This window comes from Meles meles, chromosome 20, assembly GCF_922984935.1.
Source record: "Meles meles chromosome 20, mMelMel3.1 paternal haplotype, whole genome shotgun sequence".
Classification (NCBI taxonomy): Eukaryota; Metazoa; Chordata; class Mammalia; order Carnivora; family Mustelidae; genus Meles; species Meles meles.
This window is the reverse complement of record NC_060085.1, coordinates 9,096,241-9,110,269: the sequence shown is the minus strand read 5'-3', so window position 1 is coordinate 9,110,269 and position 14,029 is coordinate 9,096,241. Positions and strand designations below refer to the sequence as shown.

At 55.2% G+C, this 14,029-nt stretch overlaps 1 protein-coding gene across 12 annotated transcripts in view; it reads left to right on the top strand.

The window, feature by feature from the left end:
- The window catches only part of CACNA1A (calcium voltage-gated channel subunit alpha1 A), a 286,598-nt gene that overhangs the window by 248,313 nt on the left and 24,256 nt on the right, over positions 1–14,029 (top strand). For 8 of the 12 annotated variants that reach the window (XM_045990604.1, XM_045990601.1, XM_045990603.1 and 5 more), the window contains 5 exons: positions 4,067–4,150; positions 7,148–7,153; positions 11,423–11,539; positions 11,879–11,944; positions 12,118–12,233. In XM_045990604.1, coding sequence (XP_045846560.1) covers positions 4,067–4,150; positions 7,148–7,153; positions 11,423–11,539; positions 11,879–11,944; positions 12,118–12,233 — 389 coding nt within the window. The remainder of the gene's footprint in view (positions 1–4,066; positions 4,151–7,147; positions 7,154–11,422; positions 11,540–11,878; positions 11,945–12,117; positions 12,234–14,029) is intronic. The other 4 variants (XM_045990607.1, XM_045990606.1, XM_045990602.1 and 1 more) reach the window with 1 other exon arrangement.

The following is a 14,029-nucleotide window of genomic DNA, read 5'->3' as shown; positions in this document are numbered from 1 at the left end:
GACCTGAGCCGAAGGCAGAGGCTTAACCTACAAAGCCACACAGGCACACACACCCCTGCCTTTCTTTTTTATTTTTTTTTAAGATTTTATTTATTTGACAGAGAGAGCGAGCAAGAGATCACAAGCAGGCAGAGAGAGAGGGGGAAGCAGGCTCCCTGCTGAGCAGAGAACCCGATGTGGGGCTCGAAGTGGGGCTCGATCCCAGGACCCTGAGATCATGACCCGAGCTGAAGGCAGAGGCTTAAACCACTGAGCCACCCAGGCGCCCCCCGCCTTTTTTTTTTTAGATGCAGTCTGGGCCCCATTCGCTTGCCTTCATCTCCCACTAATACAGGAGGTCTTAGCCGGAGGCCCATTCATCCCTAAAGGGGTTGGGGTCGGGGTGGGGAGTGTGTGCGAAATCAGATAGGGGAAAAAAAAACAAATCCACATCTTTATTTTCCACAAGCCGCTGACCGGACTTTCACATTTCCTTCCATCTTGAAGGCAAACAGCCCCCCGGCCATGTAACCCTCAGTACAGCCTGGGTCCCCGATAAAAATCAGACGTTTTCATGGGGCGTGGTAAGAGATCGCAGGCACCTCCAAATTCCTTTAGTGTTCATCCTCACTTCAAATGCTGGTGACTCTCAGTTATGTAGTGTGTTAACGAAGAAGTGCATTAATTAATTAGATCATTGAAAAAAATACCATGATCAGCATATTTTAAGAAAACAGGGGCCCTTGTCATCCTGGGTATTTTGTTTTATGCATTTACAAAGCTTCCTCTAAGAAGGTCTTCCCAGGGAGCCAAGGAGGTTCAGAGCCAAAAAAAGTGAAGAAAGCCTGAACTGGTGGGGTTGTGTGTTGGGGTGACTTCAAGAAGCTCCCCCAGTGAGTGGCCAAGCTCAGACTCGATACAAGGTGGCTTCCTCCCCACCAGCCACTGAGTCCACCTCCCTGAGGAGAATGGTCTACAGTTGGTGGCCGCAGCCAGGCTCTCAGTGGGGTGGAGGCTGGCTCCTCAACTTGGCTTCCTGAGGTGGCAAAGAGTGTCGTTGTTGGGACCAGAGAGCCCTCAATTCAGATCACATCCCGGCTGTGTCAGCACCCCCTACCATCGCGAGGGCCCGTCCTCTTCCTCTTCCTCATAAGAGCCCGTGCAAACCCCAGCACAGAGCACAGATCAAGTGTGTCTAGATAAAGCGAGAGTGGAGCCTGGTGTGGAGTGCCCCCTAAATGCCAGGAAGGGTCACAGGAAGGCTCGTCACCCCCACCCCTTCTCCTCCAAGGCAGAAGCTCCCAACCCTCTTACCTGTTAGGACCACTTGGGGAGATTTCTTAAAATTGAATGGTGCCCCCCAAGCCAACCCCAGAAGTTCAGATTCCCTTGATCAGATGGGGGCCCCAGAATCTGTATTTTTTAAAGATTTTATTTATTTATTTGACAGACAGAGATCACAAGTAGGCAGAGAGGCAGACAGAGAGGGAGGGGGAAGCAGGCTCCCCACCGAGCAGAGAGCCCGCTGTGGGGCTCGATCCCAGGACCCTGAGATCATGACCTGAGCCGAAGGCAGAGGCTTAACCCACTGAGCCACCCAGGTGCCCCTGGAATCTATATCTTTAACAAATAGCCCAGGCAAGTCCAAGAGACACCCTGGGCTGTCAGGTCCTGTGCTGAACATCAGGCAGGCGGGGGAGGCACCCTCCATCCTGAGCAGTGGCACCAACTCAGCATTGTGGTCCTGGGGTTGCCACCAGAATGGATGGCAGGACATGCGTGGGGGACGGGGATCAGGCTCTGGCGTGCCCGCATTCGGGTGCAAATCCTGCCCCAGCCTCTTTCTAGCTACCAGGCCTCAAGCGAGTCAACTCTACCAGATAGGAGTGCTGTATGCCAGCCTCCCAGGGCTGAGGGGAGCGTGGTGTGAGCTCAGGCACGGGACCTGCCCAATGCAGCTGTGCTGTGCAATTTCTGAATCCCCAGTCCATCTTCTGGTAATGAAAGTGGCTCTGCCCGAGGGCTGGGGCTCTATCTCCCCCACCCCTAACCATCCCATGGGTGTGGAGCTTCTCTCACCAGTTTAGATGAAGCCCCAAGTTCACCATGTGCAATTTAGGCAATGGGGGGAGCTTTCTAGTCCAGGGGCTTGAGGCCTGTGGCCAGACACCTAGAAAGTTGCCTTCACTGGGACTCCCCAGAACACAGCTTGAGATAAGGATTGAGTGCAAGGAATTTATCTGAAAAGCCCAGGAAGTTCAGCGTGGGGAGTGGGGAGTGAGGCAGGAGCCAGAAGGCAGCCAGTACATGGTGTATTATGGGAAACAGTTCCATTGATGGTCAACAGGAGGCAGCAGAGAGCACATACTTCACAGTCCTTTCACTTGAGGAGAGGAGAGAGCTGGGGTATTTATCCCCCAGTGCCCACCAGCCAGAGTCAAGGGCTGCTCCCTGGGGTGCTGTTAATTTCCCAGCAAAGTTGCAACCAGAGGATGCCCCGGGGCAGAGTAACTGAAGGTATGTAGTCACAATATGAGGGGAGGTGGTCAGGGCCCTAGCAGCATCTACAAAAACACCAAAAGGGCCAGTAGAACCCAAATTCCTTTCAGCTGAGTATAAAATAGCATCCATTCATTGAGCACCTACTGTATAACCAAACTTCACGCTTGCATTCACATTCCTGATCTGATTGCTGTTATTCCCCTGGCTTCCAGGAGGGGGCTCTAAGGCCCAACTAGTCCAACTCCGAGGACATTGAACTCTCACAGGCTGAAAGAATTTGATCTTGGAAAGCACAACTCCAAAGCCTGGGTTCTTCTCTCTGAGGCAGAGGGGCTGCCACAGGGTCAGACACTCAGGGGAGGAACTGATCCCTCAGAAGGGGACCCAAGCCCATTGCTGGCCTCTGCTTTGTAGGATGCTGGGAAGGCCTACATGTCGTGTGGTCGCCTTGAGCCTTGAGGGCAGGGATGTCTCTTTCAACTAGACCCTTGGATTCAGACAAAGGTGCTGCTCAGCATGAGCTCAAACCGTGGGGAACATTTCAGCATTTTCACAGCAGTGTGCTGTCCCTGCGTGACCCAATCGAGCCAGCACCCTGCCCGGGGCTGTGCCAGTCAGGATAGATCAAGTTTACATGCAGAAACAAACAATCCCCATATCTCAATCACTTCGGTCAACAAATGTTTTGTTGAGATTCAGCAGGGAGGGGGCTCTTTGCCTCATAGTTACACAGGGACCCAGGCCCACAGAGCAGCCACCACGTAGAACATGGACAGTCACCAAGCCCAGGTTTAAAAGAGTTTGGTGAGTCCGACACTGGCCAGGAGGTGGTTCATACCATCTCTGCTCAAAACCCACTGGCTATAACGAGACACGTGGCCCCACAGAACCATGAAGGGGACCAGGAGGTGAAGCCTTCTGTGTGCTGGGAAGGCCTTTGTGCCTGTTACTATCTCCCTTTTTCAGATTAGGTAGTGGAAGAACAGAGAGGTTAAGTCACTGGCCCGGAGCTGCACAGCACGATGGTAGCAAAGCGGGGATATGAACCCAAAACCCACTCTTAGCAAGCGTGCTATAACGAGTGGGGTCTTGAACACAAACTCTGGACTCACCCAGGCCTGGGTTCAAATCCTGATTCTTCACGTCCATGCTGTTCACCTTAAATGGGCGAGTGGCCTCACTGAGCTTCAGTCGCCTTGTAAAAAATGCTTGATAATCCTTTGCTCCAAAGGTCTACGTGAGGCTCCCAGTGACATCATTTATAAAGCATCTGGGGTGTCAGGGAGCCGTCAGATGTATCAGAGGGACAGGCAAGCCCACAGGGTAGCCCTCTTTCTAGCAGAACTGACTCGGGCTGCAGAGGCCCCCCTCTGGGGCCGGGAGAGCTGTGCGGTCCCAGGGAGGGGGAACTCAGAGGAGATGATACTGAGCAGCCCACACAGCATTTTGCCATTTGAATGACCATAAGTGCTGTGGGCACTCGGGTTGATCAGCAGCTGTTCCCCTAATGTACCCCGGGGCTGGCCGTGGCAGCTGGGCATGGAGCCCTGGGTTGGCATCCCTGTCTTGTGGGTCCCCATTCTAGAATTATTTCCGCGATGCCTGGAACATCTTCGACTTTGTGACTGTTCTGGGCAGCATCACCGACATCCTCGTGACAGAGTTTGGGGTAAGTTTCCCGCCAGCTTCTCTTTGGGTAACTCCTGGCTGGGTGGAGAACGGGGGAATCTTCCAGAAGCAGCGGTCCCAAGAGCCACAGCTGACTGGGGCCAGCACTTGACCGTGACCAAAGAGGGAGAAGTAGGGACCCCAGGGTCAAGGGCAGCCCCTCAGAAGGGCAACTTAGGGAGACGGGGGAACCCAAAGCCACAGTTCTGGGGCCAGCTCTGCAGCGTGAACTTCCCTGCCTCTTGGCTGTTGATTTATGAATATATAATATGAATGAGTGCATTGAGACAATTAAGAGACCCCAAGGCTGAGCCCTGCCCCCAAAAACCACACAGTCTTGGGGACCCAGAAAGAACCAGCTTCAAATCCATTCTGGTTGAACTAACCACCTTCTGGTTCATGGGGGGGGAGGTTCAGGAGGGAGCCGTGGCCATTGAGCCAACAGGGGACACACCACTGCCAGGGCCTTAGGAAGGTCCCCAGGATGTCCACCCTCTTCCATTCCCAGGCTTGGGAGACTTGTGACTTGCGGGGGTCTCTGGGCTCTCTGTGGTGGCCCCACAAGCCACATTGTCCTTCCCCCTCATCTGAAAGACTCAGGGCCCCAGGGCTCCTATCTCAGACCCTTTCCTTGGCTATTTTCAAGTGAGCACAGGCTTGGGAGCCCTCAGGAGACTGCTGGGAGGGCAGGAGATCCTCACAGGGAGAGCAAAAGAGCAAAGACTGTTGGAGCCAAGGGCAGGGCGGGGGGCATCAACCTCATCATAATAGCAATAAGTATAACGCCTGGCGAGAACGGCACACTCAGATGCGTGACAGGTGCTGTGCCAAACGGTTCACGTGAATTAGCTCGTGGTACAGGTCAGGGGGTCAGGACAGAAAAGAACTCCCTTGGAGGATTCAGCTGAAGGGATCAGAAAACAGAGACCACTCACAGAAAGGAGGCAAGGGAGGCAGAACAGGATGACAAAGTGCCCAGCACGCGGCCACCATGGGGAGATGTTACCTGCCCAGGTGCTGAAGCTGGGAGGAAATCCGAGCTGGAATGGGGAGGGGCCACCTGCAGGAGCCAAGGACCTGGAGGAACAGAGCCGCTGCCTGAGAGGAAGGCCAAAGTAGGCCCAAAACACTGGGAGAAATACCCAAGCCCTTCTCTCCTCCACCCTCCTTCTCCTGCCAGGGCCTCCCATTAGCCAAGCCTAGCCAGAAGGGAGCCAGAAGGCCAGGGAACCCAGGGGCAGGAGTGGGGGGATGCTCAAAACAGGCAGAGAAAAGTAGAGAAAAGACATGGTTGTGGTCTGGCCCCATTTCACAGGTAAGGAAGCGAATACTCGGTACTCAAGCAAGTGAGGGACCTTCCTGAGGTCATGGACCCTGACCTGGTGACTCCTGAGAGCTCACTGGTGGCCCCTGGGGTGACCCCATTAGAGCCCCCAGCAGAAAGGGACCAGCTGATCCCTTCTTCCATCCTGAAGGGCTGGTGGGGCTGAGGAGCTCCACAGAAGAGGCCAGCCTCGATGTGTCCCCCAACACCTCCCTCCCAAGTGCTCTCCTGGCCTCACTGAGCCAGAAATTCTGCCTTCCCTTCATCCCATGCCTAACACCTTCCTCTAGAAAGGCCAGTAGGGCTGTCCCCACTGGGCTTCGCCACCTGGCCCCTGGGTCTCATCTCTGTCCTGAGTTTCTAAGGGATCCAGAGCTCCCGTTGGCAGTCACAATATCTCACCATCCAGCTGAGCACACGACAGTTTTGGACCAGTGGCCCTCTGGGTCAAGAGGTCGGAAGGGTGGCCCAGCACCCCAGCCGCACAAGTGGAGGAAGTCAGTTGAAACCTCCAGGCACCAATAAGAGATCCATCAGGCTGGACCCCAATGGCCCATCCTCCAAGCTGGCAGGATAGGGAAGGGCAGGAGGGTGAGGCACCGGGCTCCCAATTCAAGAACATCAGGACTAGTACAGTGATCAAACACCCCTCCCTACTAGCTGTTCACTTCGGCCGGCTTGCAGCACCTCCTCTCACGTAGAATGGGGACAACGGTTGCAATTAACCTCATTGGGTCCCTGCAAGGTCCACGTTCACCCATGCATTCAGTAGGCATTCATTGAGCGCCTGCTGCATCCCAGGCATTGCTGTAAGTGCCCGGAAACCAGAGATGGGGAACAAAGCAAAAACAGACAGGAATGCCTGCCCCGCCCCCAGGGGACTGATGTTCTAGGGAGGGAGTCAGCAACTTTTAGCAGGTGTGAGCAATCCACGTGAAGGGTTTGGCACAGAACCTGCCAGGAAATAGATTGTTCCCCGAATGGTGGTTACTATTATTGCTATTATTACCGTGAAGGTATTTGGGTCCGCAGTATTTGGGGTTTTGGCCAACCACCTCCCTGGCCCCATCTCCCTGGGGCCCTGAATTAGAATAATCTGGAGGGAAAGATAGAGGGTGGGCGTGTGGACCCTTTTAGGATGTTATCTTCCCAACCTGCGGGGCAAGGAGCCCACAGCCACCCCTTTCTGCCTCCCAGGTAAGCCCGCTAGGTCAAGCCAGAGCTCAGCCAGGCTGAGGCAGGAAGACCCAGACCCTCGCGAGGCCAAGTCCCCAGGGTTTGGAAGGGAGAGGGCTCGGGGGACCCCCTGGGCCTCAGCTGCCGCCCCCAAGTGGCCGGGTGACGTGGGTTTGCCCTGCGTTCAATGGATAATGACTGTGTTTCTTGTCTTGTCTCTTTTCATGCCTGCTCTTTAAACTGTATATTGGCACAACGCCGTCTGAAAAACTCATCCAATCAAAATGCACTATGAAATTCATTTGTTCATCCATGACGTGGTCTGTGTGTTCATACACCAATGACTATCTCCCAACCCACCACCCCCACTCCCCGCCCGGGAACCGAAACCCATTGGTTTTTTGGCACTGGTTACAAATCAACCTAAAAAACGCTGAACACGCCTCCCAACTGCCCCCGCCCGCCCGCTCCCCCTCCATCTTCAACATCTGCACCTAGAATCCGGTTGGTCTTACTTCTTTCTGAAGTCTAAATGCCTTCCATTGACTGTGAACGCATCTTCTCGCGTCAGCACTGCACGTCCTGCCCTGGGCTTTGAACTTGCGTTGCCTGATGCTCCTCCCCAGCCCCCCTACCCCATCTGTCTGTCTGTCTCCCCAGCCCACTCCCACTCCCTCCTCATTCCCTCCCCCCCCCCACCATTCCCTTCCCATTGTTTCTATTGGGTTCTGAATTGGGGTTTTCTTCATGGGTTGGTTTACAGCTTTTGCAAAGAGAAGACTGGGTTTGCCCTGCGTAAGGCCTCCTGCAAGACTAGTCAGCTGGCTGGGTCTCCCACCCCATCCCTTACCCGCTTCCCTACACTCATGGCTCCTGTCTCCTGTTCAGCTTCATGGAGCCTAGGCACCGGGATAAATCACCCCACTCCAGGCCCATGGGTTTGACTGGCTAAGAAGTCAATTTCCAAGTCCAAGGAGGAGGTCATACACACCATCACTGAACCCATGTGCCCTCCCCCCTTTCCGACACCCACACTCTCCCCCTTACTCTCGTTTGGGTGCGCTCTTCCTCTCTCTCCTCTCCACTCCAAACACATCCAGGATACCTGTCCCTCTCTGTTCCTCCCTGCACACCCACGCTCCTGCCCCAGCACACACCATCTCCATCGCTCCCCCTCCCTTCCTCTTTGCACACTTGCACACTCCTTGCTCCTTGCACACTTCTCATTCTCGTAAATTCCATCTTCCCCTGCCTCATCCGCACCATCTCTGTGCCCCTTTGAAGGACCCCCCTGTACCAGGATCCCTCCCACACTAGCAACACCACATGCGCTCATCCCCGATACATTTCATGATTCAGAATGTGGTGCCGCAAGCGGAAGTGGCCTGAAGGGGACACCATCACTGCCACCCTCTCGCCTAAAGCCAAAGTGATCATTGATCACTTAACAAGGCATTGATCAAATAACCACTCTCAAACCCACCTGAAATTACCACTGTGTTATGAACTAAGGGATAAGCATTGTTAACAAAAGAGGGGGAGAAGAGCATTCAAGGCCCAGAACAGCATGTGCAAAGGCCCGGTAGCAAGAGGAGTCCTGCAGGCATCTGGGTCTCCAAGTAAGGGGGTGTGGGAGCAAAGAGAGCGAAGGAAGACTGACCCAGGGAAAGTGAAAATGTCAGGTGGGGATAAGCCCTTGGGACCTTGTGGAAGCCTGAGAGGATCTGGAGCAGGTGCAGCTATGGAAGTGTGATTAGACAAGATGGTTGAGGCCCCGAGGGAGCAGCCAGGCAGGGGGCTGGGCCAGCAGGGAGCACCAGGATCCCCGCGAGAGGGGACTGGCCACCTAAGTAGGGGCTTCTCCAGGACCTGGGGATGGGTTGGGTCTGGGCTGGGGGAAAAGGTACCTGGAGGGATCTGAGTCTGGCTTGAACTGGGAGACAGAAGTTAGGGAATGCCAGAAGAGGACTAGGTTGGGGGAAGAGCACAGGTGTAAACACAGAGTTTGAGGTGCCTTTAAGGGCACCCCGCAAGAAGTCAAGTAGACAGGTGGTTACGGGATCTGGGGCGCAGAGGCAAGGTCTGCGGAGGTGTGGTCCGCAAATGCTAGGATTTCTCTGGACCCTTCAATGGCTGGTTATCCTGTCTTCCTGAGCGTGACAAGCCTTCCCTGGCCTGCGTCCCACCCCATCACCCTTGAACCAGGGAGCACAGGGCATGCTTGGAGGAGAGCACAGCTGCTCCTTCCTGGGCTGTGGATGGAAAGATGGAAGCTAGGAAGAGGGAAGTCTCCAGAAGTTCTGCAAGCACTTGAAGGACTTGATGCAGAACCAAGATGACAATGGAGGGGTGGATGAGGGCACACAAGTACCTTCCCCTGCCCCACCCCCTGGACCTCTCTCATCTCCACCCCTACTTCCCCCATGTGTCTCCTCCCTCTGCTCCAAGAAGGGCAGCATGCTCTCTGCACGCGTCCCCCTGCGAGACCCCTTGCTTCTCCTGCATGGTGGCAGGCTCCCGCTGCTCTATCCTGAGTCCCCGGAAGCTGCTCCAGGCCCGCCTGCCTTTGCATGCTGGGCAGAGTCCACATGTTATGACCCACCCTGTGAAGGGATGGCTTGTACTCTGGGGATGGTCGGGAGGGGCTGGGGACACCTGGGCCATCGGCCCCCTCCCCAGGTAGAGCTGGGAAGCCAGGCAGGGCTGGGAGTCAGGTCAGCTGGGCACAGGGGGCGACTCTCAGCTGACCTGGGAGTGGGAGCTTGTTCGGGGCCCCTGGGAGCTTCTCACAGTGGTTGGGCCGAGGATGGTCAGGATAGGCTCTCCCAGTCCCCTCCCCCATCCTAGAAGCCCAAGGGCCAACTGATGGGTCCCAACGAGCATCCTAGACTTTGCCTACCAATCCAGAGCCCCCCCCCCCCCCGGTCAGCCCCAGAAATTCCTTCAACTCCCATCCCTGCCTCTCAGCTCCCAGGCCAGATCCAGTAGCTTGGAAGCCCCCAGGAGCCACCAAGTAGGATGCCCATATGGAACTCATCAGCTGAGCTTTTGAGAGCAAAAGGAGTGCTGTGACTGTCAGGGCAGCCTGTATGGTCGCCCCTGCTGCATATGAAGGGTGAGGGCGAGGCCAGTGGAAATCTTGCTACATGGCCCATGTCTAGGACTCTCTAGATCTCCTAGAGCAGAGCCCGGGTAAAGGTCCTCCCCCTCCAGCCTGCAGGCGGAGTGACCAGCGGAGCTTTCCTGGTCTGCCCGAGGTGGGGGTCTCACACCCCAGTGCCTCTGGCATCAAAGCCCGTGCCATGGGCCAGGAAAGCGGGTGCCATTTCTAGAACATGGGGGACCTTGGCAAACTAGAGGGCACATGGCCCACTTCATGGGGGCCGCCATAGCTAAGCCCGGGCCAATTTTTGCCAACCTGGAGGCAGGTCCAGAGTTGCCAGAATCACTAGATTTGGGGGAGACATCTGATTTTTAAACACTGGCAATTCTTCTTAATCAGAACAAAACCGCTCAAGCCCAACGAGAGAGCTTCGCCAGTCACATTTGGTCCATTTGTGACTTTGAGCCACGTGTCCCCCATCAGCGACCCTGAGGCCCCAGTAGGCCAGCCACCCCTCCTCCCCGCCCCTCGGGGCAGCCAGGGGCCCACCTCCCACTGCTCTCCGGCTCCCTTCCCAGCTGACCGCCCCCCCTTCCCTGGGGTTTCTCCCGGCTTGGGTGGGAGGAGGTAGAGGCAGTGACTAGTCAGGGGGTCTTTGAGCAGAGACAGGGTCCACGCAGGGAGGTCCTGGGGGCAGGGACGGCCCCACCTCCAGCACCGGCCCCTTGGTGGGCCTGGGCTGTTGGCGAGCTCACCCACCCACGGGCGCTGCGTACTTCCTGCTTCCCGCAGGCCTGGTCCCGTGCTACTCCACCCAGCCCCAGAAGCTGAGAAGCCATCCCTGAGAGGGGGGAAAAGGGCCCCAAATGCATCTTCTCCGACTCAGCGGGCAGCGAGGACTCGCCCTGCAGCCGACCAGCCCCAGCTCCCTCCCGTCCTCCCCATTCCCGCTCGCCAAGGGGGTAAGAAAAGATGCTCTTCCGCTTCTCCGATTGGCTCAAGCCGCTGCTCCTCTTGGCCGTGGGGTGAGGTCAGGGCGGGCAGGAGCGGGTGGGCAGCTCGGCAGGGCAGGGCAGGGCAGGGTGCCCGTTGAGTCCCACGACAGATGCATTTCTGGCCCGGAGCGTAACATGCCCTGGGAACCCGCACATGTCCACCAGGCCTGCGCGCTGGCTACCCCCACCCCGCCCTGGTGTTTGTGCATCGTACACGTGTGATGGATTCGGCAACTTGACCCGCTTGTGTCCTGTCGTCTCAGTGCATTTGGTTGTTGGGAGAAACAAAAACCATCTCGATTTTTTTCCTGATTGGATGATTCGGATATATTTTCTTTCCCTTGTTCTTTGGTTATTTTTCCCCACCCCACCCCACCTGGTTCCTTTCTCTTCCTTCCTTTTTCTTTCCTTTTCCCCGTCGCGGGTGGGGCTGGCAGGGAGGGTTTATGCTTTTGAGTTGCCTTTTCCTCCCTTCCCCCCCGCCCCCCAACTTTGTTCCTTTTTCGACGTTTTTCCTCCGCACCATTGCATTAATAGTGCTTTCTTTCCCTCCTTATTTGGGGTCTGGCTTGCTTTTCCTGTTGGTTGGCTTCATGTAGGGGCCTCTGTGAGTGGTGACGGCTCTGAGCCCCCGGGGGTGGGTGGATGGTCACCCTTTTCTCTCCATCTCCCCAGAATAACTTCATCAATTTGAGCTTCCTCCGCCTCTTCCGAGCTGCCCGGCTCATCAAACTCCTCCGTCAGGGTTACACCATCCGGATTCTTCTCTGGACCTTTGTGCAGTCCTTCAAGGTGAGCCCCTGCCGCCAGTCTAGGGCTGAGAAGATTTTACCCCCACCCCTGCTGTGGCTGAAAGTAGAAATCTGGTGGAAATCCCTCTGCGGTGCCCTTTGCTGAGAGTCTGTGATCTGTAGAGCTCTTCTCTCAACCGCGGGCCCCTGGTGTGGCTTGAGAATCCCCCTGATGCCTTCTTGCCACTATGGCCTCAAAAAGGCCCACCGAATCCTGGTACCACTCTGGCACAGCTTGGGGCCGCCCAGCCCAGTGGGGCAGAGCCCTGGGACGGGGAGGGAAATGGTTTGGGTAAAAGGCCCCCTGGCACTCTCCTTCATTGCCTTTTTCCCCCACCAGGCCCTGCCGTATGTATGTCTGCTGATTGCCATGCTTTTCTTTATCTATGCCATCATCGGGATGCAGGTGAGTGCCGACCCCCTAGCGTTCCTAGAGCCTTCCCTGGGAGGGCCACCATCCTTAGGCAGGGGTGGGTCAGGGGACCCCAGTTGGGAGAGACAGCCATGACGGTTGAGTGGCGTTTCCCTGAAGCCACTGGGGGCATGGCTGCCCCTGGTCATTACCTTCCTATTCCCCAGGTGTTTGGCAACATCGGCATCGACGTGGAGGATGAGGACAGTGATGAGGATGAGTTCCAAATCACCGAGCACAATAACTTTCGGACCTTCTTCCAGGCCCTCATGCTTCTTTTCAGGTGAGCAGGCGCATGTGCTTTCCTGCTTCTCTTCTGGTGGGGGTGTGCCCTCTACTTCCTCCTCCTGTAAGGGGCATGTCCTCAACTTCCTCCTCCTGTAGGAGGCGTGTCCTTTACCCCCCTCTTCCTGTAGGGGGCGTGTCCTTTCGCTCCTCTTCCTGTAGGGGGCATGTCCTTTCCCTCCTCTTCCTATAGGAGGCGTGCTGTCTTCTTTCTGTTCCAGTGAGGCTTGGGATGGGCTTGGGGGGCGGCCCAGGGACCCTGGCTGAGCAGAAGCTAAAGGTCCTGGGATACAAGCATGGAAGGCATTTTCAGGCATTACATCACTGAATCCTCCTGACCGTTCTGTGAGGTGGGGATTCTTGGCAGCCCCATCTGACAGGTGAGGAAATTGAGGCTAATTGGACCCTGAGGCTTGATTTCTTAATCCTGGCTGTGCATTAGAGTTCCCTCATTCATTTATCCGTGGGAGGTTTATTGAACACCACTGTGTGCCAGGCATTGCTGAAGGTACTGCAAACAAAGCAGAAAGAGATATTCCGTGCCCTCCAGGTGCTTCTATTCCTGCGCAGGAGAAAGGCCATCAGTAAGCTAGTGATGGAGAGTGCAGGAAGGGGATAGAATTCAAGGTTAAGAGGGAAATGAAGACACAACAAATAATGTGTTGGGGTGCCTGGGTGGCTCAGTGGGTTAAGCCTCTGCCTTCGGATCAGGTCATGATCTCAGGGTCCTGGGATGGAGCCCTACATCGGGCTCTCTGCTCGGCGGGGAGCCTGCTTCCCCCTCTCTCTATCTGCCTCTCTGCCTGCTTGTGATCTGTCTGTCAAACAAATGAAGTCTTAAAAAAGAAAACCCACAAGAAAAAAAGAACAAATAATGTGTAATTCCACTTACATGAAGTGCCCAGAAACGGCAAATTTCATAGAGATAAAGAGGTGGACTAGAGATTGCGATGGGCTGCATGAGTGGGATGGATGAAAGATTCTACAGGTGAACAGTGGTGACAAGTAGGTGCACAGTATTGTGAATGTACTGAATGCCACTGAACTCTACCCTTAAGAATAGTTAAAATCATGGGCGCTTGGGTGGCTCAGTGGGTTAGGCCGCTGCCTTCGGCTCAGGTCATGATCTCAGGGTCCTGGGATCGAGTCCCACATCGGGCTCTCTGCTTAGCGGAGAGCCTGCTTCCCTTCCTCTCTCTCTGCCTGCCTCTCTTGTGATTTCTCTCTGTCAAATAAATAAATAAAAATCTTTAAAAAAAAAAAGAATAGTTAAAATCAATCTTTTTTTAAGATTTTTATTTATTTATTAGAGAGAGAGAGAGCAAGCACAAGCAGGTGGAGGGGCAGGCAGAGGAGGAGGGAGACTCAGGCTCTCCGCTGAGCAGAGAGCCCAATGCTGGGCTAGATCCCAGGATTCTGGAATCGTGACCCAAGCCAAAGGCAGACGCTCAACCGACTGAGCCACCCAGGCGCCCCTAAAATGATCAATCTTACATATTCTTGGGAATGAGAAAAAAAATTTTTTTTTAAATTTAGCAACAACATCTAAAGGAATGGAGGGCTGGTAGGTCATGCCACTCTGGAGGCAGGTGACGAATGAGAGAAATAGGTGAGGGTGGGAACCTTGTGGCTATCTGAGGAAGGGCAGGTCAGGAAGAAGTTATAATGAGTGCAAAGGCCCTGAGGCAGGAGCATGGCTGGCATGTTTGGGGACAGTGAGATCCCAGTGTGCCTGAAGCAGAGAGACCTAGAGAGAAGGTAGTAAGAGGTGATTATAGCCTGGAGGAACAGGAG